The following is a 25072-nucleotide window of genomic DNA, read 5'->3' as shown; positions in this document are numbered from 1 at the left end:
TAAATAACTATTAGCTGTCAATAAAAATTATGAAAACATCAGTGCCTCCCCACACTGGGTACATCCCTAAGAGTCAAGACGGGCGTTGCCAGACAGTCAAAAATGAACACCAGTCATATTTCAACTGAACACAAAATACCGAATATGAAATTAAATTTATTTCATTATGATTAATTATGTATGAATGGTGATTTAAATTAGAGTAATTATGAAAAATATTGGGTAAACATTTGATAATAATTACTTATTATTAGCCATAACTGTCATAATCCAATCCAAGTAATGATGAACCCGCGTGTAAACACTGGGTATTTTGGGTGTACCGCAGGCAATTCCGGCCGACGTAATGCCCATAATGTGGTACATACAAGGATAGTCCTTGTGATAAACTAGAATCGGTCCACCCGAGTCACCGTTACAGGTATCCTTCGACTCGGAGGAACCCACGCACATCTGAGTGCTCGTCTCGAATCCAAGCGGATAGTCGTCGCTCTCCTCAATTACTCTGCGGCACACCTGGACGCGGAAGGGAATTTAAAGAATCTATTAATGCTTATATATGAAAAATAAATATATATATAATTCAACCTCATCTCCGATCCGATCGAGTTTGACTTTTAGCAACTGCGACCAGGATTGGCCCGCTAAGCGAGTGCTGCCCCAACCGATGGCTATGAAGGAATCCATGTTTTGGCCAGTCTCAAAAGGCATACACGCTGGATGCTTGTATTGATCGAAGCGAACATCCTCCGCCAGTTTAACCAAAGCAATATCATTGTAAAGCTCGGTGCTCGTAAAATTTGGATGCCGTATGTTATCGGCAACAGCGTAGTCCTTTGGCGCCGCATCGTCCTTGTCACTATCAAAGTCCAGGTCGCCCAATCGAACCACATTCACATCACCGCTGAAATTGACATTTTTGAAGCCACATGAGTGCAATGAGTGCCATTTTATCAGCATTATTTACTCACTCCTCCGAATCGAAGCAATGGGCAGCGGTCAGAACGAATCTGTTGCTAATTAGAGTGCCGCCACAGAACCAGGCGGTGTTCCCTTCCTGTCGATGTCCCAGTCGTGCCATTGGTGGAAACTCTTTGGGATCGGCCGGCTTACCGCCGACAATCAGTGGCGAATATCGGCGGCAATTGTCAATTGTCTTACGTACAATGGGCGCATCGGGGAGTAGGTAACTATAATCCTCCGACTTCTCAAAGATGCGCTTCTTATAATCGGTGCAGGCTGCAAAACTCCGCTCAAATGAAATGTTTTTTGCCGCATTTGGGATTGGGATTCTTACTTACAGTTGACAGTTTCATTTAAATGGCCCAAAATCTGGCTAAATGGGAGAAGAAAAAGCAACAACGTTGCTGGCCACATCCTCAAGTTTTAATTTGTTTACCAAATACGCCTTGCTAACCGGTTTGCGGGCACAACAGAATGCCTCGAATCGAACGAGCACATCTATCTTTAAGTAAGTCCGCTCTCTATCTATCTCGCCGAACAGGTTTAAACACACACACACACACACTGGCATTCTCTCACTCATACTGGGATGGGAACAAAGGCTGAGATTGGTTATCAATAATCAGCCGATTAGTTAATAGCTATGTAGTTAGTTAACACGCTGTTCTAACAACAAATTGTTTAATTCTTTCCACATATCAATGCAACTCTTACAATTAGCTAAATATTAATTTCAAGAAACTCAAGACATTCAAGAGATTCGCTCTATCTGCTGTCTGATCCAATCCAAATAAAAATGCACCCGCGTATAGATACTAGGCACATTGGGTGTGCCACATCCAATACCCAATGAGGTGATGCCCATCACATGATACATGCACGGATACTCCTTATGGTAGATGAGCACTGGACCGCCAGAGTCACCGTTGCAGGTGTCCTTGCTATCGCTGGATCCGATGCATATCTGTGCGGTTGCATTAAAGCCATTGGGCAGCTCGTCAATATCATTGGCGATGGCAGTGCAATTCACACCAACTCCAGTTAGTTTCACCTTGAGCAGCTTGCTCGAGTCACTGCCCGCAATTGTGGTGTGACCCCAGCCGATGGCAATGATGGTCTCCAGAGAATTGCTGTCATCATTGAAGGGCAAACAAGCTGGATGTTTATAGACACTGAATCGCACCCCGCGATCCAGCTCCAGCAGAGCAATATCATTATACAGCAGACCATATTCAAAGTCGGGATGCTCGGTCGAGTTGTGCACACCAAAGTCCTCGGGCTGTGCATCCTCCGTGTCGCTATTAAAGTCCAGCTCACCCAAGCGTACCACATTAACGGCACCGCTTCAAGTGCAGATGGGATTATAGATTAGAATTGTAGCTTTCCGCCCTTTACCCCACTTACAGTTCCGAGTAGAGACAATGGGCAGCAGTTAGCACCAGACGATTGCTGATTAATGTGCCGCCACAAAACCATTTGGTTTCATTGTCAGCATTACGATAACCCAGCCGTGCCATGGGTGCAAACTCCTTCGGCTCGGCCGGCGTACCCCCAACAATTAGTCGCGTATAGCTGTGGCAAGTATCAAACGATTTTTTGGTAATCGGCTCATTTAGCAAGAGGAAACTGTATCCATCCTGTAGATCAAAGACGCTCTTTTTGTATCTAGTACATGCTGTTGAAGAGAGAGAGAGATTTATAAACAAATATCAGTCAATATACACATATATATATATATATATATTTTTTATTTCTGTATAAATTATAATTTTCTATCTGATTGCTTACAACTGACGATCTCTGAATCTTGAGCAAATGTCAAATGTCGCTCAACTAAATTAATAGTCAGAATTGCCAGCAACCACAACGATTTTAAATGAAAATCGCTTTTCAAATAAGTCACTATTTGCATTTTAATCAATAATAAGACAGCCGCCAGTCGCTGCTGCTAATCACATCCGACTCAATATTATGCAAAAATACAACTGCTGCTTGGAGAGGTTCAACGTGTGTTTTCGGTCTGTTAATTTCTAGAAATATACAAAGACTGTTATGTGCATACATATATATATATATATATATATATATATTAGCAAATATACACAAATTTATAAAGGCTTTTGTTGATAAGATGAAAAATCTCGTTTTCAGCACTGCAATAATCATTGATACTTGTGCACAGGGAAAAAAAACTACAGCAGTTCAAAGACACTTTCGTTTTCGTTATTATTGTAAATACAATGCTTATGTGGATAATTATTTTGTTTCCTTCTTAGAAGTCCGCTGCAATAATTTGTTGTGGAAATATCATCGCCCTTTTTCTTTGAGTGCAGTATTTGATTGTACCTAGGTATAAACTTTTATATTAGTACTTGCAATTTTATTTTCATATATGACATAAGTTTATATATTGATAGATTGGGAATTCCCGTTTTTATTTCTCATATTGAGGGTTGCTCAGATATTTATTTGAATTATACTTCGATTCTTCATTGCTTTGTTTCTGTGTCTAAGTTTGTTAAATTTGTTATATATAATTGACTTTTCTGACGATCTTTTGTGTTCCATCTAGACCGTCTCATTACTTCTCCTCATTTCCACCTAATCCCTGTGCTACTAATTATTCCTTGCATAAGCCGTTCTGTGTTATCTATAATGATTACAATACATCTTTAGTCAAACTAACTATTTATTGATCTGATTGTGATTTTTCTGTGATTTTCCCAATCCATGCAACAATGGAAGGAACATTTCGAATTTAAATATCTCCAAAAATCATTTAAATATTTTATATTTTTAAAATTGAAATTTAATAATAAAATTAATTTTTTAAGTAAATTAATTTAATATATTTTAGTTATTACTTTTTGACTTTTTTCAGTGTCGACTGGCTTCAGCTGACATTAAATAAATAAATGCGAATAAAATGAACTTTAGAGATTACAATTATTATTATTTCATTTTGAAATATTCAAACGAGGCGAATAACTACGAAGTAAATGGTTTTCCTAATTTGTTCTTGTCAATAGTAATTTTAATTGATTTTAGCCATCTCCTTTTTGATCCAATCCAAATAAAAATGGACCCGCGTATAGATACTAGGCACATTGGGTGTGCCACATCCAATACCCACTGAGGTGATGCCCATCACATGATACATGCACGGATCCTCCTTATGGTAAATGAGCGTTGGACCGCCGGAGTCACCGTTGCAGGTGTCCTTGCTATCGCTGGATCCGAGGCATATCTGTGTGGTTGCATTAAAGCCATTGGGCAGCTCGTCAATATCAATGGCGATGGCAGTGCAATTCACACCAACTCCAGTTAGTTTCACCTTGAGCAGCTTGCTCGAGTCACTGCCCGCAGTTGTGGTGTGACCCCAGCCAATGGCAATGATGGTCTCCATAGAATTGCTGTCATCATTGAAGGGCAAACAAGCTGGATGCTTATAGGCACTGAATCGCACCCCGCGATCCAGCTCCAGCAGAGCAATATCATTATACAGCAGACCATATTCAAAGTCGGGATGCTCGGTCGAGTTGTGCACACCAAAGTCCTCGGGCTGTGCGTCCTCCGTGTCGCTATTAAAGTCCAGCTCACCCAAGCGTACCACATTAACGGCACCGCTTCAAGTGCAGATGGGATTATAGATTAGAATTGTAGCTTTCCGCCTTTTACCCCACTTACAGTTCCGAGTAGAGACAATGGGCAGCAGTTAGCACCAGACGATTGCTGATTAATGTGCCGCCACAAAACCATTTGGTTTCATTGTCAGCATTACGATAACCCAGCCGTGCCATGGGTGCAAACTCCTTCGGCTTGGCCAGCGTACCCCCAACAATATAGTGGTGGCAAGTATCAAACGATTTTTTGGTAATCGGATCATTTCGCAAGAGGAAACTGTATCCATCCTGTAGATCAAAGACGCTCTCTTCGTATCTAGTACATGCTGTGGAAGAGAGTTAGAGATTTAAAAACAAATATCAGTCAATATACACATATATATATATATATATTATATTTATATTTCTATATAAATTATAATTTTCTATCTGATTGCTTACAACTGACGATCTCTGAATCTTGAGCAAATGTCAAATGTCGCTCAACTAAGTTAATAGTCAGAATTGCCAGCAACCACAACGATTTTAAATGAAAATCGCTTTTCAAATAATTCACTATTTGCATTTTAATCAATAATAAGACAGCCGCCAGTCGCTGCTGCTAATCATATCCGACTCAATATTATGCCAAAATACAACTGCTGCTCGGAGAGGTTCAAGGTGTGTTTTCGGTCTGTTAATTTCTGGAAATATACAAAGATTCATATGTGCATACATATATATATATATTTGCAAATATGCACAAATGTATAAAGGCCAATAGGTTTTATTGATAAGATGAAAAATCTCGTTCTCAGAATTGCAATAATCATTGATACTTGTGCACAGGGAAAAAAAACTACCGCAGTTCAAAGACACTTTCGTTTTCGTTATTATTGTAAATACAATGCTTATGTGGATAATTATTTTGTTTCCTTCTTAGAAGTCCGCTGCAATAATTTGTTGTGGAAATATCATCGCCCTTTTTCTTTGAGTGCAGTATTTGATTGTACCTAGGTATAAACTTTTATATTTGTGCTTGCAATTTTATTTTCATATATGACATAAGTTTATATATTGATAGATTGGGAATTCCCGTTTTTATTTCTCATATTGAGGGTTGCTCAGATATTTTTTGAATTATACATCGATTCTTCATTGCTTTGAGTTTCTTTTCTGTTCTTTTCTGTTCCATCTAGACCGTCTCATTACTTCTTCTCATTTCCTCCTAATCCCTGTGCTACTAATTATTCCTTGCATAAGCCGTTCTGTGTTAAATAAATGCGAATAAAATGGATTTTAGAGATTACAATTATTATTATTTCATTTTGAAATATTCAAATGAGGCGAATAACTACGAAGTAAATGGTTTTCCAAATTTGTTCTTGTCAATAGTACTTTTAATTGTTTTTAGCCATCTCCTTTTTGATCCAATCCAAGTAGAAATGCACGAGTGTATAGATGCTGGGCACATTGGGTGTGCCACATCCAGTGCCAAATGAGGTGATGCCCATCACATGGTACATGCACGGATACTCCTCATGATAGTTTAGCAGGGGGCCACCAGAGTCACCGGAGCAAGTGTCCTTCCTCTCGCTGGATCCAATGCATATCTGTGTGCTTGAATTATAGCCATTGGGTAGCTCGTCAACGTCGATTGTGGAGCACCGATTCCCGAAATTGTTGAGCTGCACTTTACGCAGCTCTTCAGACGGCCGGCCGGCAAACTTTTTGTCCCCCCAACCAATGGCAATGAAGGTTTTGCTCGCCGCGCCCGTTTTGAAAGGTAGGCAAGCTGGATGCTTGTAGAAATTAAAATTTACGATACGATCCAATTGTAGAAGGGCGATATCATTATAAAGCATTTGGTAATTAAAATCTGGATGCTCTATAGGGGCTTTCACACCAAAGTCCTCGGGGTCGGCATCATCCTTGTCGGTGGAAAAGTCCAACTCACCCAAGCGCACAACGTTCACTTCACCGCTGCACCATAGAGATTAAGATCATTGAAACGTCGTGACAATTAATAAGCATGCCGCTTAATGCGTTACATACGTACTTTTCCGAGTAAAGGCAATGGGCGGCGGTTAGCACGAGACGATTGCTAATCAATGTGCCGCCACAGAACCATTTGGTTGTATTGTCAGTTGCATTCCGATTGCCCAAGCGTGCAATGTGTGGAAACTCCTTGGGGTCGGCAGGTGAGCCGCCCACAATTAGCGGCCGTGAGCCATCACAGGAATCAATCGTCTCCCAAGAAATGGGCGCATTTGCAAAAAAGTGACTAAATGGTACTCTCTCCTCGAAGACACTGCGTTTGAACTGCGTACAAGCTGGGAAATTGATGTGTTGCTTAGATAATAATACAAAAGATAACAGCCAATAGTTTTTACCCTCCTTCACAACTGGATCCGGATCTTGTCCAAGTACAAGTGATGTCACGAACAAAATCGTTAGAATCAACAAACGAACAGAAGTAATCTGCCCCATTGTTCGCATTATCTATGCGACGATTTGAACTTTATTTAAACAAGATCCGGGAGCGACTGATCAACAAACGAATCGAATCGATTGATTAACTCGCTGAAAGCAACGCTGCTCACAACAGCGGAAACACAACTCTCTCTCTCTTTTTTCAAGCGCTCTCTTTTTAACCCAAATTCATACAACGATTACAATATTGACGCTGATCTGTTTGTGTGTAACATTTTGTATTTGTATGCATACAAAGATAACGATAGTTACGAACTTGTTCCCTTAAATTAGTTATATTAAACAATTAACGATACTCTAAAGCAATTCAGTTGAAATGTATGCCAGCCGAGTTGAAAGCCAACAGTAGTCGCATAAATTCATCAATGTCCATAGATCTCGCTCGTGATTGCCCCATGCCCTGCTCATCTAGTATGCCAATGATTTTCTCCTGTATATTGAAGTTCTCCTCAAGTGGCTGCAAGTGAAAAACATAATTGAAAACAATTATATATAATGATATAAGGCATTTAACATACCTCATTCCTCAGTGAGCGATATAATTTGTAGTTCTTTTCGAGCATTTCCATCACAGAGTTCACTTTGAATGTCGCTGCTAGCGTTTTATTTTTACGTAGAAATGCGATGCGGGTGAGGCCATCCCATTCGGTGAAATTGACGGGTGGCGGTGGATTCTTTGGCTCCAGTCTCACCACACTCGACTCTACTTTGGGCGGCGGTTTGAAATTGTTTTTGCCCACCTTCATCAGCATGTCGACGCGTGCCAATAGTTGCGTATTGACGCTCAAACGGCAATAGAGCTTATCGCCCGGCTTGGCCACCAAACGCTGCGCAAACTCACGCTGGAACATCAGGACGGCACAGCGGAAAAGCGGACGATGCAACAATAGCTTGAATATCAGTGGCGAACTGATCTGATACGGCACGTTGGCAATACACAGGTCGAAAAAGGGTAGCTCCGCCTTCAGAAAGTCACCGATGAGCACTTGCAGCTTGGGCTGTAGTGGTGTGGCCTGGACACGTTTTTGTAGCTCGGCCGCCAGACGTGTATCGATTTCACAGGCAATTACCTTCTTGGCACGCTCCAGCATTCGCACAGTCATATTGCCTGTGCCGGGACCGATTTCTAGCACCACATCGGTGGCACGCAGTGCCGCCTTCTCCAACATTGTAGTTATGACCAAGGGATTCTTCAATATATGCTGGCCAAAATCCTTGTTGAACACAATGCCTGCCGAACAAGTGCTTTTTATTGTGGGAGCTCTTTCATATATGTGTATTGCTGTAATTTGTTACCTTGCTTTTGCACTTCATGGTGTATGCGACTTTTCTTTTCTGTTTTCACCTTTGGCATCGTCAAATAATGTTAATAATGCACAATTATTTAGTTACGGCTGTTGCAGTGTAAATTTGTTTTTCTTTGTCTTCTTTGCTCCTTTATTCTGGCTACCATGTGGCCGGGCCAGGGCTGCATTCGCTTCTGTAGCGTTGCCAGATAGCAATTTTGGCGCGCTGTTATTTTTGAAAATCAGATAGAAATATAGAGATACAAATATTCAAATAAAGCCGAATGATACATTTTTATAGGTGTTACCTGTTTATTTATTAATTAGTTTTTTTTTTTTCATTAAATCTTCACTTAAAATTATAATCAATTTTAGTAATTTTGTTTTCTTTGGTTATCTTTCCTCACTTTCATCTTACATTTGTTACCATTTATTTAGTTGCTTGAATAACACTCACTGTCTTCCCTTAGTTCATTTTTTTTTCTTTTTTACAACATATCAACTGTTGGCTTTTGACTTTTCTTTGTAACTTATTTATTCTTTTCATTAAATATAACTTAAACATTATTTATGCTTTTCTTTTTGCTCAATATAATTATGTGGGTTTTCAATACTTTTTGTCCATTTATTCAATATACTTTCAGTGAGTAATTTCTATTTTCTGATTTGCTTTGTCTTAAATCAGTTAACGATTTTAAATTTGCATTTGTTGATGTTATTGTTGTTACTGTTTAAGTGTTGTCTATGTGTGTAGAATCTAAATTGCAGAAGGTACGTAAAAAGGTGTATCTGTAGGCGTGGCATATGACTTTGGGTATATATGTATGTATTATGTATCTAAGATTGATATTACAAAAGGTTCCGCACTTCAGAATATGTAGAAGTCAAGCGAATTCAATCTATTTTCTAGTTGCAATTTTGTTGTTGTTATGATTTTTAGGCAATTTCGAAAGAGAATGTCAATGGCTCAGACCATTAATTTCAATAGAATGTTGTGCACCAGCCGAGCCAGAGTCTGCGACTAGCTGAGAGCTAATGCCAACAGCTAACTCAGCTATCAGTTTGGGCAAGCTAATGCGAGTGGGCTTGTGTGGTTTTGGGTGGATAAGCACAGGGTTCTTCTTGTGGGTGCACTCAATGGTTATGTTTTGTTTGCTTCTTCTTGTCAATGCAGTTATTAACCAGACAAACGAATGCGTTAGAATTTAGTATCAACTTTTGCTCTACACTTTGGCTATGCTGGCAAATATTTGCAAATACATCATATTTGTTAAATGATTTTACAGCTAAAGTTCGGGTTTCAACTTGTTTTCTCTCTGTGTACGATTTGCATTTAGTTTTTAATTCAGGTTACGCGTTACATTTGGTTTTTTTTTTTTTTTTTTTTGTATCTTATTTCACAATGCGCTTCAAATTCGGTAACAACCAACAATTTTTGTATTTTGTTTGCTTGTACCTCGAACGAGGCGATTTCATAGTTATATACTAATATGTATATGAAATATGTATGTTTGTTTGTATGTATGCTGGCTGGATCCGTATGTAAATTTGTTCATCGCTATGACAACTGCATTGTCGAACTAGTGGTTGTATCTATATAATGTTCATACATCGTTTACATTTATCCTGTCTTCATTTTGGTTTAGTAAAATGCGGCTTTGAGAATACTTGAGGTTAACATTTAAATTGGTAACTAGCGCTGGCGCTCTGCTTGCTACTATTTCATAAATATTATTATTATTATTACTATTACACATTTGGGCTTTGTTATTATCATTACATACAAAGTTTTCATTTTCATTTTGTTTTTGTTTTTTCTTTTTGCGTTTTGTTTAGTTAACAATGTTGCTTAGAATTAGTAATTTTTGCTATACTGTAATTTTTGCATACAAATTTATCAAACTTAGTATTCGGCAAACAATTTGTGCTCCTGTAAATGCAGCACAAGAATCGTGGAGTTTATTTCAAAAAGATCAATTTAGATTCTTTCAGAACAACGTACGTTAAAAACAATTTAAAAAAAAAACACATTTGACTTGATTGATGCAAATCAATAAATCAAAACTAACAAATTTCGATGCCATATATTCAACTGAGCACATAGTGCATCAGTTAAAATGGTTTCTGTTTATTGTTATTGTTTCTATGTTGATTTCATGTTTGTATGCAAATTGTATTTGTTGTTTGAGTCTTTGGTTTTAAAATCAACACATATATATTTATTATTATTATTATTTAATATTGGTATTATTATATGAATTAGCGGTGTTCTGTTTTGTTGTTGCTTTGTTTTTGTACAGCATTAACTGCATCATATTTCACATATACTATTTTAACTCTATGAACATATTTATATATGTATATATATATATTAAAATATATGTAGTTAATTATTTAATATATATACACACACATATATAAACCATATATATATATATAATATATAGTTATACTTTACTGAAATATTATATTTTCTCCAACTTATCCACTAAACACATTTTGTTTTTGTATTTATATATTTTGTGTTACATAAAATATATATGTATATGAATTTAGAAATGTTTTTGTTTTACTTGAAAGTTTGCTCTCATCTTACGACTAAGCTTTGTGTTTTTTCTCCTTTTTTTCTTTTTTTTTTAGTTTAGTGTTATTGTTTTATTTTCTGCATTTGTGTTGTTTTTGTGTGTGTTTTTGTTGCTTGTGTTTGCATATTTTTTTTTTGGTTTTATTGCATTTTTATTTATTTATAATTTGTATTTCATTTTGTTGTTATAATATTATGTTTGTATGTATGTATAACAATAAGTTAATTTTAAAATAATATCGCTTTAATACTTGAGAAGGAAATTGTGCAAGAGTTCGAATACGCATTAAGTTAGTTAATATATTTTAATCGTATTTTCTTGTGTGTCTGTCTGTCTGTCTGTCTGTGTGCGTGTATTTGTCTTTGTGTGTGTGCCTGTGTGTGTGCGTGTGTGTGTGTGTGTATACAGACGGCTTATTTTATTGCCTGTTGTGACATTCTCTTGAGATTCGCTGTGGACAGCGCTGTTGCGATGTTGTCTGCATTTGGGTGCGAAACTTGAGATTCGGCACGTTAATAAATAAAAAACTAATAACAAAAAACATGGCGCTGCATTTGCAACAACATTGACTAGATCAGGGCTTCTTTGTTGATTTCTCTTTCTTTTTTTTTGGGCAATCAACGTAATAATATTAATGTTATATCGTACTGGGGTATAGGTTGGGTAAGCTGCAAAAATAGCGCCTAGCTTTGAGCATTAACACGAGCAAAAGCAAAGGATTTTAAAATAGACTGATAGACAGCGATAAATAATATATGAATAATATAAACAAATTCATAACAATAATTTCGTGTGTGTGTGTATGGGTGTGTGTGTTTGTACTCATGTGTGGTTGTGTGTGTGTGTGCGTACGTCTATGCATACAATTTATAGTTAATTGTTTATTGGCACTGGTCGTAGTTGACGACTGTAGGATTTTCTACGCGCTTCCCGAATACGTGATATATAATCGTTTCTATCTATATATAAATTGCGATCTCTCCAATCATTTTCTTTATGCAATTGCTTTTTAGTTGTGATTTTTTTTGTTTTCTTGTTTTTTTTTTTTTAAAGAGTTTCGCTTTTGTAAATTCCAACAGATAACTTAAAACGAATAAACAAATAACTTTAAAATGATAAAAGACGACAACTGGAAACAGACAACAATAAAGCGTTCAAACAAATTGTTCAACGGAAGCAAAGTTTTAGGTTTAAGAGCTAGGGATAAGCTAGGTCTAGGAATGGGGTAAGAGATAGTCGCATAGGGCTGCAACCATTTAAAACCCGACAACAAATTGCCCTGTGCTTCAAATTTCGACTTATCCAAGTTTGCTGGTCGATCTCCCGCTAACATCAAGCGCATATCCATCCAATCATCCAGAGGACGCCGCATTAAAACACCTTGCGCTCTGGCCCAAATTTGGGATTGACAAATGAGAAGCCGGCGAACTCGTCCTGATTAATGCAAACGATGACATCATTACCAATTGGTGTTAGCACCGGCTCCTCTTTGGTAAATTCGGCATCAAAATTGTTGGCATCCCGTGGATTTTTCTGCACGTAGATGGTGAATTAGATTTCTTATCTCGTTTTCTTTGTTTGGTTTTAGTTCTTTATATACTTACCATTTTAGGTCGGAATGGTGGTTTTATGTTCCGCTTCTCCAGCTCCTTCCAGTCTAGTTTATTGAAGAAAGCATGCTTGCGGATTTCATTCTCATCGCCGGTGCAGCCCAAACGCTGCTCAGGATTCTTGGTGAGAAAGCCTAAAGTCGATATGAGTTTTATATTAATGTTGTAAAGTTAATAATTATGTAAGTGTTTTAGGAGCTTACCCTTCAAAATGGACACGGCTTCGCGGGACAACCAGACCGGGTAGAGCACATCATCGTGCATGATCGAGTCGAAAAGTTCATCCTCATTGTCAGCCTCGAATGGCGGTTGACCGGCCATCATCTCATACATGAGTACGCCGAGCGCCCACCAGTCGACAGAGGCGCCGTACTCTTGCTCTTTGAGTATCTCGGGAGCGATGTAGTCGGGTGTGCCACAGAATGTCGTGGTCAGCATGCCGTTCATGATGCCCTCCTTGCACATGCCAAAGTCAGCGAGCTTACAATGGCCCTCCTGGTCGAGCAGTATGTTATCCAGCTTCAGATCGCGATAGATGACACCATGGGTGTGCAGAAACTGCAGGGCGAGCGTCACCTCCGCCGCATAGAATGCGGCCCGGGCCGCCTCGAATCTACGCGCCTTTTGTATTTGAAACATTAGATCACCACCGTTCACATACTCCATGACAAAGAACAATCGATCTGGAGTTTGAAAACACGAATGTAGCGCCGTGAGAAATGGATGATTGGCGGCCAGGGCCAGGATGCGTTTTTCTGTCATTGTGCAGTCGACATCATCGTCCTGGATGATCGCATCCTTCTTCAACACTTTAATGGCATAAATCTCATCGGAGCCCTTCTTCTCGGCTAGCATCACCTTGCCAAACGATCCCTTGCCCAGCACCTTGATAAAGTTAAAGTCAAGCAGTGAGCATTTGCCAGGTCGCGAACCTCCTCCAGCGCCCACGGTTATGCTCATGCAGCTGCTGCTATTGTAGCCGCTGGTCAGCGTAGTCGTCGACGTGGCCAAACTGTCGACCGACAATGCGCTGCTGCGAAATGAGGCGCCCGGCACATTGTCGCCACCCTCGCCTCCCAGCGAGGCGCCATAATTATCCTCGCCACCGGGTTGACTCAAGTATTTGGAGCGTCGCGGCTGCTGCCCCTGCTTATCTGGCGAGATGCCCAGCGAGCTGAGTATCTCGGCCATTTGCTTGGTATTGATGCCGCACGTGTTGGCCACATTCTTCTGGCACCGCTTGTGGACGTTCATGTAACATGTCTCGCACTGCAGTCCCTGCTTGATGAGTCCGTAGAGCAGCGAACCGCAATGATCGCAGAATGTAAATCGCTTATAATTGTGCACCATAAACCGATGCGGCACATTCACATTGAATCTCTGGCCGGCCGGCACCACTTCCACTTTGGCTAGCTGCTACATTATGAATAAATAACAATAAGAATCAGTATTTGAATCTTTTGAATAAATACCATATACTAACCTCATCGCGCATGCCAGGACACTTGGAGACCACTGACAGATGGCATTTTTTATGTACAACTAAGGTGCAGACTATAAATGATTAGATCAAAATATAATCTCATTAATTGGTCAGTCAATTAGGCACCTATACAAGCTGCTCATCTCTCATCATCCCCATCGGGATAACTAATGTGGCAGACAGACAATAGTGCAGTACGTTTACTGATATATGCATTGACTATGTAAATATTTACAAAGCTACTTTGAAGATCATTCATTTTGTACACATTCAGAGGTTAGACACACTGAGAAATTAGCATGTTCGATGTTACATAACATCAAAGTTAGAGTATGTGTGTGTGTGTGTGTGTGTATGCAGGAGTGTGTGTGTGTGTGTGTGTTTGTCGTCATATGCAAATTAGTTTTCTTTATTTTAGTGGACAACAATAAAACTGTTTAATCACATGTGTAACTGTGCAAATGTTGTTGCTTGTGACGTGCAATTTGTCAGAGTTAAGATTAATTATTTTGTATTGCCTCAAGTGCTTAAGCATCAGTATAACAACAAAAACATTAATAACCACAACTAAATGACGTGATAGTTTTCCACGAAGTTCAATCTAATGTGTGAGCCACAAAATACAAATATAAAAAAATCAATCAAATTAGCATATTTACTGCTAATCATGAATTTTATCGTGTTTAAAAATAGGTTGCAATTATTTAACAACAAAAGCAAATACGTTTTAACAGATTTCGTTGACCATCATATTTTTAAATTGGGACATTTGTACCTTATGTGGCCACCGTAATCAGAATTCTGCCCATCAATTTGAGATGCCTTGCAAATGGACTTTAGATTTACAAAATTGAAATTAAAACATATATAAAAACTACATCTATAACAAAAATCTTCTTTTTTTTTGCATGCATTTTAGTAAGGTTCATGAAGAGTTTAAAAAATGTTCATAGCATAATCATAGTTATAACTATCACGACTCGCTGACTAATAAGTTGAATTTTTCCATTGAAAATGCATTATTACTTCTAGCTCTTAAGTAAATTTAAAGACTGGGTTTAGGGTATCTTCTAGTCGAGCTTTCTCTAGACTACAGCATTCGTATTTGTTGAATGCTCAACTTTGCTGCTTTCAGATAACTGAAGCAAACATGAACAATTTGCGTCATATCATAATCTTATTTATTTAATTTAAATAAAGTGACTTAATCGTTTTCCGTGTCTACTTAAATAATTCTCCTTATGGCAAATCTATTCTATGTTATTCTTACATGTTCTTATTACAAATACTTAAGTAAATAGAATGATCTTTACCTCTCTTATAACTCTTAAGATTACTTTCTCTCTCTGGCAATCGAGCTTAACATTTAACGATTAGTATGCTTGCTGACAGACAGGACAACACATGTAAAACAGTCAAAATGTGTGTACTTAAAAATAAACAACAAAAAAACAAACTGAATAGACAAATGCATTACTTTGGTGCATGGACAAATGCGTAGAAAGAGGCGACAACAGCAGCGGCAACGACGACGTTAACTAAATAGTATAAACTTTCCTTGTGATGTTCATTAAAATCGATAATGCAGCTAAGTATTAAAGGCAAATGATATTTTTGTTTCTTTCTTTCTTTTTTTGTGTTTTTTTTTAGTTTGACTGAAACTGAACAACATCAACATACAACGAACGAATGAAACGAGCAAATGCAAGTGATGAATAGCTTGTTTTTTGTTTTGTTTTTGTTTGGTTTTAATATTGTTTAATGCTATTCGCAGAGACCTTTGGATCTCTGTGAGAAATTCCTTTTTTAATTGTAAGCAAAACACATACCTTGACATTGATAGCCTTGTTTACCAATTCCCCTGCAAAAAGGCAAGAAATTCCGTGGCTATTGCATATATATTTCTTTTATAACTGAATGGATGAGTGTATGTGTGGGTGTTTTCTTTTTTCTTTTCGTTTGTGTAGGCATGAATGAATGCGAAAAACCATAAAAAAAAACTATGCATAGAAAATATAGAAGTAAGCCCGTAGCACGGAACCCAAAAGATGAAAGTCAAGCATATGTAAGTAGCATGAGAGACCAACCCAGTGAGAAAAAAAACTGCAGCTCTAATCAAACCCAATTATGTGTGTGAATTATGATTATGTGAACATGGTTAATCAAGAGAGATATGTATATAAAACTAAAAAACTTATGCATAAGATAGCTAAAATACGTAGTGGAACCCAAAAAGATTTGTGTGTCGGTTACGATTACGATACAAATACATCGAAATCAATAGGTGTTGATGTGGATAGAAAAAATAAACAACTATTTAATAGTTAGCAAAAAATCAAAATCAAATAGAGAAGAGATAAAAGATATAAGAGCAATGACAATGTTTTTGTTTGATGTATGTGTTTTTTGTAAATCATATAAAATACAAAAAAAAAACACAACTGTGTGTGGGTTTTTTGTTGTTGTTGTTGTGTAAATCATACAAATTGAAAAATCAAAGAATTAAAAATATTAATCACTGCAATTACAACTTAAAAATGGTACTGTAGATGGATGGCCAACTTGGCTGTACGCTCAGAGCATACATATTGTATGTATATGTATGTAGGTGGAGTTTAATGTGACATTTTGAAACACTCACCAAATAAATTCACGACAATGTGAACAGAAGGTCGGTTGCCGCAAGAATGTAGCCATAAACTTATGCCCGTTGACCTGTCGTAAAGAGATTAAATTGATTATTGATCAGTTTTGGTTTGGTTTCTGGATGACGGGGTTTACTGTACCTGATGCACACGACGGCGCATAGCACCACGGCGTCGATTGAATCCGGCACGTTCTTTGAACTCCTTGTTAACGGCCACAGTCTTCTCCACCTCGGCGTCAACTTTAGCTTGATCTGTAAATTCGATTAGTTTATGGTGCCTTACAATGAATGAACATAACTAACCATAATGCTCATGCCTACCATTGCGGTTCTTCAGATCGATAATGACATGAATTTTGCCTTGTGGCTCCAGGTTAATCTGCAAAACGGAAATCGTGTTAGCATTTCAATATCAAAAAATATGTTTATACGTAAATTGGAGGCCCTTACAAACTCAGTCAATTAATCAGTAAACAATTTTCATTTTCATAAATTGACAAAATAAAAAATAAAGAAATTTTAAAATCCTGACTGACAAAAACAAAGACTGCTTAGTTATTACTTTATTTAAACTGAGCTGAAGTATACTAAAATATTGGCAAATATTAACAAAGGGTCAGATAATAATCTGCAAGGCTATTAAAAGAAATGTGGTTCTATATCATACTAATCAAATAAATATCAAAAAACAAAATAGCAACAAGAAGCTCGTCTAAAATGTACTTCTATTCTGCAAGGATCATTGAACTTAGATGTCTCGACATTTATAGAAATATGTAGTATATAAGGAACTACCACGCACCCATAGATCCGGAACTCCGGACTCGCTCTGAATTAGATCCTCAAATGGAATAATGCAATTGGCGACAAAATCATCCGGCGGCAGGGCGGCATCATGAAAAACAGTTAAATTGATGTTGCGCGCATTGTTGACGTCGTGGACGAACTGTTCGTTCCATACCGGATCGAACGTCTTTGGTCTTGTTGTCGAGCGATCTTATTGGGAATCAATGAAATTGATTAATATTTATAGTATTTAAATAAATTGTCGGCATGTCAACTCACCAAAATGACTCTCGTCGACATCTATGGACACGTAAGGATCGATGAGTTGCTCATCGGCCAATTTGCCAAATGTTAAATTGTGGCGCTTTTGGAAATCTGTTGGACGCAGGCCGCTCGCCTCGCAAACCTTGATCTGCAGTTTACCCGTAAACATTTCGCTGATTGTTTCAGCTGCACGTGTGCGTCGTGTGTTGTGCTAAGTTGTTGTGTGCTCTTCTTGTTGATCTTGATGTTGTTATTGGTGTTGCGATCTGGTTATTGGCAGGAGTAGTCGGCTACGCCGCGTGAATGCAGCTGCGGTGGTTACAAAAACGATGTCGCTCACTCGATCTCTGCCAATTAGAGGTGGTTGGAGTTGTACTAAAACAAAATTGAAAGAGAAATCTAATTTTAACAATGCTCCAATTGCAGGTGGTTGATGTAGTTATACTTGCAAAGTTATAATGCAAAGAAGAAAACCAATTGTTGGCAATAAGAACTGTCTTAACTTAAAGGTTTATTAAATGGAATTCTACTACGACTACTACGACTTCAAATGGATTTTTGCAATATTGCACATAGCTGGACTTTTACTTAACATTATAAGATGAATCCAACTGGACTAGTTCGAATAGCACATTTAGTTGGAAATTGGTTGCAGGTGTCATAATATATTGTTAGACTAGGTCATTGACATACTTCAAATTGCATATTAAGTATATGTATGTTCGTATGTATAAGTGTATGAATATAAGTGTATGTACATAGTGTAGGCCTAAGTGAATTTCAAGGTCGCACTCGAATTGTGACATTGATGGAAAATGGGAGCAGACAACAACAATTTAAAATGGGAACGCACATATAAATATATATATATTTTTTCACCCGTTGTTGCACTTCCGTTCAGCATTCAGAAGATTTGAGTTGTTAGTCAGCATTGGAATTTATTCGTTTGCCGAATTATGAAACGCACAAGAGATAATCACATACATCTGTATGTATGTATGTATGTGTTCGTATATTTGTATATTGTATGTTTGTCGAGATACAACACTAAGATAAAACTCAATTAAACTTGCCCTTAACAAAGCTGTTGTTGCTGCTGTTAGTTGTTAGTTTTGATTTGCCTTTACATATTATTCTTATACGTGCAGTTCAATTATTTTTCTATTTTTTATGTATTTACTACCTTCAACTCATAAACACACTCACACACACACATACACATAGAGACAGGCACTCGGACAGTGCATACATAGCAGCAGTAGCAGATATTTTTCACAAATAAAACAACAAAGAAAGAATAACAAGCAATCCTAATACCTCTGCGCCAGCCACACACACACACACACACACACACAAACACCCCACACACAGACGAGCAACATCCACTCACTCACTTACACACGCACACCCACCCACAAGTAGCAGTATTGCGATTGCTAGCCCAGCGCACATACTCTCTCTCCCTCTCGCTGGCTCTTTCTCTCTATCTCTTATGAGAACACGAGAAATTCTCATACAGACACACACACACACACGCCACATTTCAGCACAAACAATACACACACGCAAGGCAAAACAGCAAATGGACAGACAACGAAATGCAAATTGCACAAGTAAATTTGACAATATGACAATTGCGAGTAGCGCGTTAATTTACAATTACCGTTAAATCAACAAAAATGTCACTTGAAAACTTATATGCACAATAGGTTGTAAGAGAGATAGAGAGTTTGAGAGAGAGTGTGTGAGAGAGAGAGAGAGAGCGCACAGAGCTCCATTGAAGAGCAGAGCAACAGAGAACAAACAGAAAAGAACCAAACAGACAGGCGCAGTACTCGAATGACCCAAATATGACAGCGCACACTGGTCCAAAAAGCATAATTTTCATAAACAAGGTACTGTATTAATACACACAAATCCATTACTTTCGAAAGTACAATCATTTTTTTAATTCGATTTTTTTTTTTACTTTAAGCCGACTTTTTTTTTGGTGAAATTCTAATTTAAACTTTCTTTTAACTTATAGGCAATCAAAATGTTTTTATAATCCATATACTCCAGCTGTGTGAAAAGAAGCGGCATAAAAATATACACATGCATATGTACATATATAATTTAAAGAGCTTTTACAGCGCGCAGAGCAGACCTTCGGGGAAATTGGTGGACATTACATTACATTACACCTCAATTACTTACCTTTTCTCGCAAGGGTACCGTGGCTGTGGCTGTGCGCCGTGCTGCTCTCTTTGCTCTCGCTGTGTGTGCGCTCGCTCTCGATTGTTGGTATATTAGAGAAAAATGTTCAGCTACATACATACATATGTGCGAAAAAATTAAGGATGGCACATACACAGGCACAAGCACACACACGCACACACACATACGCGAACAGACACCCTGTTTGCACAAAATTCCAATTGGAAATATTCAAGGAATTTGCATTTAGCTTGGACAATGGCAATGTGTTTACACTTATTTCTCATACAAACACACTTTCCAACATTTTTCGACAATAGAATTTCATTTCGCGAACGGTTAGTCGAAGTAAAATTAAAAATTATTTATCGCCTCTCGCTCGCCTTTGCCTTTGACAATTACATAGGTCAGTGTGGCTGCACATCCACTGCATGGAAATACCAAATGAAATGAGAAATCGAATTCTAGCTGAAAAAATACCATTTAAAACTAAATCAATGAAATTTAAGTAAAACTTTAAAATTGTCTTATAAACTATATATATAACTTCTAAATAAAAAAGGGTGAATAAAATGAGCAATTTTTAATAAATTATGGATTGGTTTTTAGGACTTTCGCGGTGTCACACTGGCACTGACAGTACAGCTGATCTGTTTATTTGTAGGCAACTCTATTTGTTTTCTAGATATTTCCCTGTCATAGTATTTTTTGCTCTTGATTAATTTAAAAATCCTCCCGAATTATTTAGAATCTGTCATTAAATTCGACGCAGAATGTCGGTGCGACATGACTGGTACCAATCGGAGACCAAGGTGGTCATAACAGTTCTGCTGAAGGGAGCCACAGACAAAAATTACGTCGTTAACATTGAGCCGCAAAAAGTCCAAATGACTGCAGATGGCTATGAGCTGCTGCTCCAACTGCTCCATCCCATTAATGTGGAGCGCTCCTCACACAAGGCCTATGCCACCAAGGTGGAAATAACATTGGCCAAAGAGACGGGCGTTCGCTGGGAAAGCCTCGAGCAAAAGGCAGATGTCGCAGCACTGCCGACCCTGCAGGCAAAAAACTGGGATCGTTTGGTCAGCGAGGAGGAGAAAAATGACGAGATGTCGGCCAAGGGGGAGGCGGCCTTGAATCATCTATTCAAAAAAATCTACAGCACATCCACACCGGAAGTGCAGAAGGCCATGAATAAATCATTCTCAGAATCCGGTGGCACTGTGCTGAGCACCAACTGGAACGAGGTGTCCAAAGAGACGGTGACCGTTAAGCCGCCCGAAGGCACCGAATTCCGCCAATGGGACAAATAAAGAAGAAGATGCGAAAGAGAGAGCAAAGAGAACCGCATAAATGCATCGATGCGTGGAACTTACACAACACTAAACATTAAGAAGCACACAAAATAAATATACAGCAGACAGCAAGTAAAAGAAAAAATGTTGATTCTAACATAATAATAAAAACTAATTAATTTTAAATCAAAAATTGAGTTTAATATTAAACACAAAATTATTATTAATTTTTGTGTGTGTGCTGTGTTGTGGGTGGTAGCTCTAACAGCAGGGCGAACTGTAACGAAAACAGCTGATCGACAGCCGGCTCTGTGCAACGACGCTCAATTTTGTATTTATATTTTGTAATACGACGCATGTATATTTGCCTGGAACTCCGCTCAAAATGTATAAGAATCTAGAAGAGCACAATCGGTTGGTGAATAAATATCTAAAAATATTCTTTGTTGTGGCGCTCTATTGGTAAGCAAAATATAATTTTATCAGCTTATCTTTTACATATTGAACACGTTTCATTTGTCGGCCAGGTGCACTTCCATATTGACGGTTTTTGTGAACAAGCATCTGCTGAGCAGCGAAACAGTGAATTTGGGCGCACCCTTGTTCATGTCCTGGTTCCAATGCGTTGTCTCCACAGTCATTTGTTTATTGATGAGTTGCCTGAGCCGCAAGTATCCCAGCGTATTCACCTTTCCGGAGGGTAATCCACTGGACATTGATACATTTCGGAAGCTGTTGCCGCTATCTGTGCTCTATACGCTTATGATTGGTGCCAATAACTTGTCGCTGACCTATGTGACGGTGGCCTTCTACTACATCGGACGCTCCCTGACGACAGTGTTTAGTGTGGTGCTGACTTATGTGATTCTGCGTCAACGCACCAGCTTCAAGTGCTTATTGTGCTGTGCAACAATTGTGGTCGGATTTTGGCTGGGTGTGGATCAGGAGAGTCTAACGCTTGCCTTTTCCTGGCGTGGCACAATCTTCGGTGTGCTCAGCTCCCTGGCGCTGGCCATGTACTCGATTCAAACGAAGAAATCGCTGTCGTACGTCAATCAGGAAATCTGGCTAATTAGCTATTACAATAATTTGTATTCCACGCTGTTATTTCTGCCATTGATTATACTAAATGGTGAATTGGGCACAATTCTGGCATATCAACATTTGTGGGCTGGCTGGTTTTGGGCCGCGATGACGCTGAGTGGATTTTGTGGTTTTGCCATTGGCTTTGTCACAGCTTTAGAGATAAAGGTAAGTGAATCAGCAAACGCAGGTAGCAGTAGGTTGTTAGGTAGTATGTTGTGTTTAATGCTTATCAACCATCTGCTGATTACAGGTTACTTCGCCTCTAACTCACAACATCTCTGGCACGGCTAAGGCGTGTGCCCAAACAGTTATTGCCACGCAGTATTACAACGATGTACGTTCATCGATCTGGTGGATCTCGAATATAGTCGTCTTGCTGGCTAGTGCCGCCTATACTCGCGTCAAGCAGCTAGAAATGTTGCAGCAGCATCAGCAGCGCAACGCGGCAACATTAAAAGCATAAGCGCAAATCAAAACAACAATTTTCCCTAAAAAAATATGATGTATTATTTCTAAAGTGCATATGTGGCTATGCAAGAAAATTTGAAAAATTGGCTCTTCTAGCAAATTGTATTGTGCAATTATTTCCAGTGAGTGTGTTGCAAGTGTTAAGCGTCAGAACTCCTCTTAATTGTCAAGACACACAAATATCTATTTACCTTTTTTATATATATGCATACGCATAGACTTTATACAATATGTAAGTTAACCCAAAGACGGACAACAGCTCTTAATTATTGTGGAATAAAAACACGTTCCTTAAAAGTAAATAATGTTTAAAAAATATGTATTCCGATTCCGCCAATGCACAAATTGATCCATTAAAGCTATCGCCTCTGTAAGTAAACAATCAAATTTAACAAAATCTAATTTGCCGCAGCTGCTGCAGCAGCAGCTTGTGGTTCTGCTGGTGCCACTTCCTTCTTGGCATCTCTACTTGATTTGGCAGCACTCTTGTCGTATAACTCCGATATATATACAAATGGATCGATTTTCAGCTGCTCGCTGCTGGGCGCACTCTTGAGCAGGACGCGAGTTATAAAGCGACCATCACGTTTTGGTCGCATTGTGTTCACATCCTGCAATAGAAAGCGTACATTCTCCTCCAGATGTTGGGCATCCATGTCCAGCGTGCCCACGCTGGCCGTTATCAGGCCAAAGTTCTGCTGGTATTCGTCCTTGGCTGCACTGTAGGCGATGCCATTGGAGAATTTCACAATCATTTCGGCCAGATTTGTGCCCAGCGTTTCGCTCTTAGGATTTGGAAACTTGCGTTTCATCAGGCCACGCAGTGCGACCAGTTCGGCTAGTATATTGGGATGTGCAATGATGAATTGATAGTCGGATAGCAGCAGCTCGCCCCCGGTTATGTCCTTGATCAACTCCACGCCACCCACAAGGGAGGCGCCTGCTCCTCGTGCTTCTGCAATCTCTTCCTGTAAATGCATTTTGTCAGCAAACATAACAGTTATTTGCTCACCGAATGTACTTACGTTGCCCTTTGTGAATACTATGATTTTGCGCTCCTCGCCGTGATGGAATTTGTGCGGTATCATGGCCATCCGCTGAAAGTTATCCACAAATCTCGTCGCCTTTTCTCCTTGCATATTTAATTCGATCTCCACGTTTAGCGGTGCATTGGGCACATTGTACATGCTGGGATGATGCGTCTCCCGATGACACTGTATGGCCTCGGCCACCGTATACACGGGCCATCGATAATAACGTCCCACATAGACGTCATCTTTGGGCACCTGCTTCCAGGAATCATCCACGTGTTTGTCCGCACGCTTAACATTGATTCTGACAATTTGAATTCATGGCATTAATATTTATAAAGTGTATGAACATTGCAATTGCTGCACTCACTTTTTGTCTCGCTGGTTGTGGGGGATGAATCCCACCTTCTTTACCTCCACTTTGACCTTCTTCTTGCGTGCCTTCTCACGGGTTCCCTTGCGCGCAGCCTCCGCGACTGCGGTCAGGTGCAAGCAGCGCAATGCTTCTCCCGCTTGCTGGCGTACGACAAGAGTACGCATTGTTGATAGAAGTGATAACATTTCTGATGTATTTATTATTCAGTCACCGTAGTTGTATTATTCAGTTATAATTATATAATTTTTACTATTTCCCGGCTGTTTTATACAAAATCATAACACAACAGCAGCAGCGACCAACACACTATCGAAAAACTATCGTATTTCGATATTCTCACTCACATAGCTCCAATCAGATTTAGATTATCGATAACAAATCAGGTGTTTTGTAAAATATGCCAACAGAACAGCATAAATAGTCAATCCAGCTGTTCTTAGGCTGATTTTACTTCAACTTAATTAAAAACTTTACTAAAAAATTATACATAAAAAGATTAAGATATATTGCACATATTGTTTTGCTAAAATCGGTCTTCATTTTAAACAATAATTGTTGCAGTAAAAATCCATTTAATCCAAGTTTCAAACCATGTAGAGCCAATTAACTATGTTTGGGAAATTTAGCAAAGACATATCTGCTTTAAGGCAGTTACAAATATCTGTTGGGACATTTTTAAAAAAAGAACTACTTTAAATATCCATTCAATAAACCAGAGAAAAATTAGATTTGATAAGAAATGGTTTCTTCATAATTGCGTTAACAAGAGAAATTCAAGGGGCAATAAAGAGTACTACTCTCCGTGACATCCATATGTGTATATAGTGATCATTTTCCGACTTTTCTCATAAGCACGAAAATTGCTAGCCGTGCGCATTTGTGCTCAGAATAGATTCGACCA

The 25072-nt window shown here is 38.6% G+C and overlaps 9 protein-coding genes across 12 annotated transcripts; 2 read left to right on the top strand and 7 right to left on the bottom strand.

The window, feature by feature from the left end:
* Nucleotides 1–136: 136 nt before the first annotated feature.
* Nucleotides 137–1543, bottom strand: LOC6564288 (venom protease). Its single transcript, XM_032737062.1, has 4 exons — nucleotides 1302–1543; nucleotides 972–1239; nucleotides 589–904; nucleotides 137–516 (listed from the first exon to the last, which is right to left on the bottom strand). Exons 1-4 carry the CDS (start codon nucleotides 1375–1377, stop codon nucleotides 241–243), a joined length of 936 nt encoding a protein of 311 aa, XP_032592953.1. The 5' UTR covers nucleotides 1378–1543; the 3' UTR covers nucleotides 137–240.
* A 69-nt stretch (nucleotides 1544–1612) lies between these two features.
* Nucleotides 1613–2948, bottom strand: LOC122322357 (serine protease snake-like). The gene is made up of 3 exons (XM_001989614.3): nucleotides 2752–2948; nucleotides 2368–2638; nucleotides 1613–2306 (listed from the first exon to the last, which is right to left on the bottom strand). Exons 1-3 carry the CDS (start codon nucleotides 2873–2875, stop codon nucleotides 1715–1717), a joined length of 987 nt encoding a protein of 328 aa, XP_001989650.1. The 5' UTR covers nucleotides 2876–2948; the 3' UTR covers nucleotides 1613–1714.
* Nucleotides 2949–3890: 942 nt separating this feature from the next.
* On the bottom strand, nucleotides 3891–5264 carry LOC6564289 (serine protease snake). Its single transcript, XM_001989615.2, has 3 exons — nucleotides 5028–5264; nucleotides 4651–4912; nucleotides 3891–4589 (listed from the first exon to the last, which is right to left on the bottom strand). The coding sequence occupies exons 1-3, from the start codon at nucleotides 5149–5151 to the stop codon at nucleotides 3998–4000; spliced, it is 978 nt and encodes a 325-aa protein (XP_001989651.1). The 5' UTR covers nucleotides 5152–5264; the 3' UTR covers nucleotides 3891–3997.
* Nucleotides 5265–5640: 376 nt separating this feature from the next.
* Nucleotides 5641–7108, bottom strand: LOC6563902 (venom protease). The gene is made up of 3 exons (XM_001989616.3): nucleotides 6959–7108; nucleotides 6625–6898; nucleotides 5641–6548 (listed from the first exon to the last, which is right to left on the bottom strand). Exons 1-3 carry the CDS (start codon nucleotides 7062–7064, stop codon nucleotides 5966–5968), a joined length of 963 nt encoding a protein of 320 aa, XP_001989652.2. The 5' UTR covers nucleotides 7065–7108; the 3' UTR covers nucleotides 5641–5965.
* Nucleotides 7109–7255: 147 nt separating this feature from the next.
* On the bottom strand, nucleotides 7256–8478 carry LOC6563903 (probable dimethyladenosine transferase). Its single transcript, XM_001989617.2, has 3 exons — nucleotides 8355–8478; nucleotides 7577–8289; nucleotides 7256–7515 (listed from the first exon to the last, which is right to left on the bottom strand). The coding sequence occupies exons 1-3, from the start codon at nucleotides 8410–8412 to the stop codon at nucleotides 7366–7368; spliced, it is 921 nt and encodes a 306-aa protein (XP_001989653.1). The 5' UTR covers nucleotides 8413–8478; the 3' UTR covers nucleotides 7256–7365.
* Nucleotides 8479–10895: 2417 nt separating this feature from the next.
* On the bottom strand, nucleotides 10896–20327 carry LOC6563904 (protein kinase C). 4 transcript variants are annotated; one of them, XM_032737056.1, is made up of 11 exons: nucleotides 19916–20327; nucleotides 17735–18094; nucleotides 17472–17665; nucleotides 16973–17048; nucleotides 16809–16921; nucleotides 16664–16737; nucleotides 15852–15883; nucleotides 14023–14093; nucleotides 12743–13955; nucleotides 12534–12673; nucleotides 10896–12462 (listed from the first exon to the last, which is right to left on the bottom strand). In XM_032737056.1, exons 2-11 carry the CDS (start codon nucleotides 17886–17888, stop codon nucleotides 12301–12303), a joined length of 2229 nt encoding a protein of 742 aa, XP_032592947.1. In that variant the 5' UTR covers nucleotides 17889–18094; nucleotides 19916–20327; the 3' UTR covers nucleotides 10896–12300. The 4 variants fall into 4 exon arrangements, with proteins under 4 accessions (XP_032592947.1, XP_001989654.1, XP_043071174.1 ...); XM_001989618.3 differs by having other exon boundaries at nucleotides 16991–17048; nucleotides 19916–20324; XM_043215239.1 differs by lacking the exons at nucleotides 15852–15883; nucleotides 17472–17665; nucleotides 17735–18094; nucleotides 19916–20327 and having other exon boundaries at nucleotides 16991–17049.
* A 263-nt stretch (nucleotides 20328–20590) lies between these two features.
* LOC6563905 (protein SGT1 homolog) lies at nucleotides 20591–21397 on the top strand. The gene has a single exon (XM_001989619.2). It carries the CDS (start codon nucleotides 20689–20691, stop codon nucleotides 21226–21228), a length of 540 nt encoding a protein of 179 aa, XP_001989655.1. The 5' UTR covers nucleotides 20591–20688; the 3' UTR covers nucleotides 21229–21397.
* A 55-nt stretch (nucleotides 21398–21452) lies between these two features.
* LOC6563906 (GDP-fucose transporter 1) lies at nucleotides 21453–23082 on the top strand. The gene is made up of 3 exons (XM_001989620.3): nucleotides 21453–21672; nucleotides 21738–22461; nucleotides 22547–23082. The coding sequence occupies exons 1-3, from the start codon at nucleotides 21596–21598 to the stop codon at nucleotides 22757–22759; spliced, it is 1014 nt and encodes a 337-aa protein (XP_001989656.1). The 5' UTR covers nucleotides 21453–21595; the 3' UTR covers nucleotides 22760–23082.
* Nucleotides 23056–24499, bottom strand: LOC6563907 (50S ribosomal protein L1). The gene is made up of 3 exons (XM_001989621.2): nucleotides 24166–24499; nucleotides 23790–24099; nucleotides 23056–23732 (listed from the first exon to the last, which is right to left on the bottom strand). Exons 1-3 carry the CDS (start codon nucleotides 24354–24356, stop codon nucleotides 23163–23165), a joined length of 1071 nt encoding a protein of 356 aa, XP_001989657.1. The 5' UTR covers nucleotides 24357–24499; the 3' UTR covers nucleotides 23056–23162.
* Nucleotides 24500–25072: the final 573 nt, after the last annotated feature.

Source organism: Drosophila grimshawi, unplaced genomic scaffold, assembly GCF_018153295.1.
Source record: "Drosophila grimshawi isolate 15287-2541.00 unplaced genomic scaffold, ASM1815329v1 contig_311, whole genome shotgun sequence".
Classification (NCBI taxonomy): Eukaryota; Metazoa; Arthropoda; class Insecta; order Diptera; family Drosophilidae; genus Drosophila; species Drosophila grimshawi.
The sequence above is the reverse complement of the archived record's forward strand: the minus strand, read 5'-3'. Positions and strand labels throughout refer to the sequence as shown.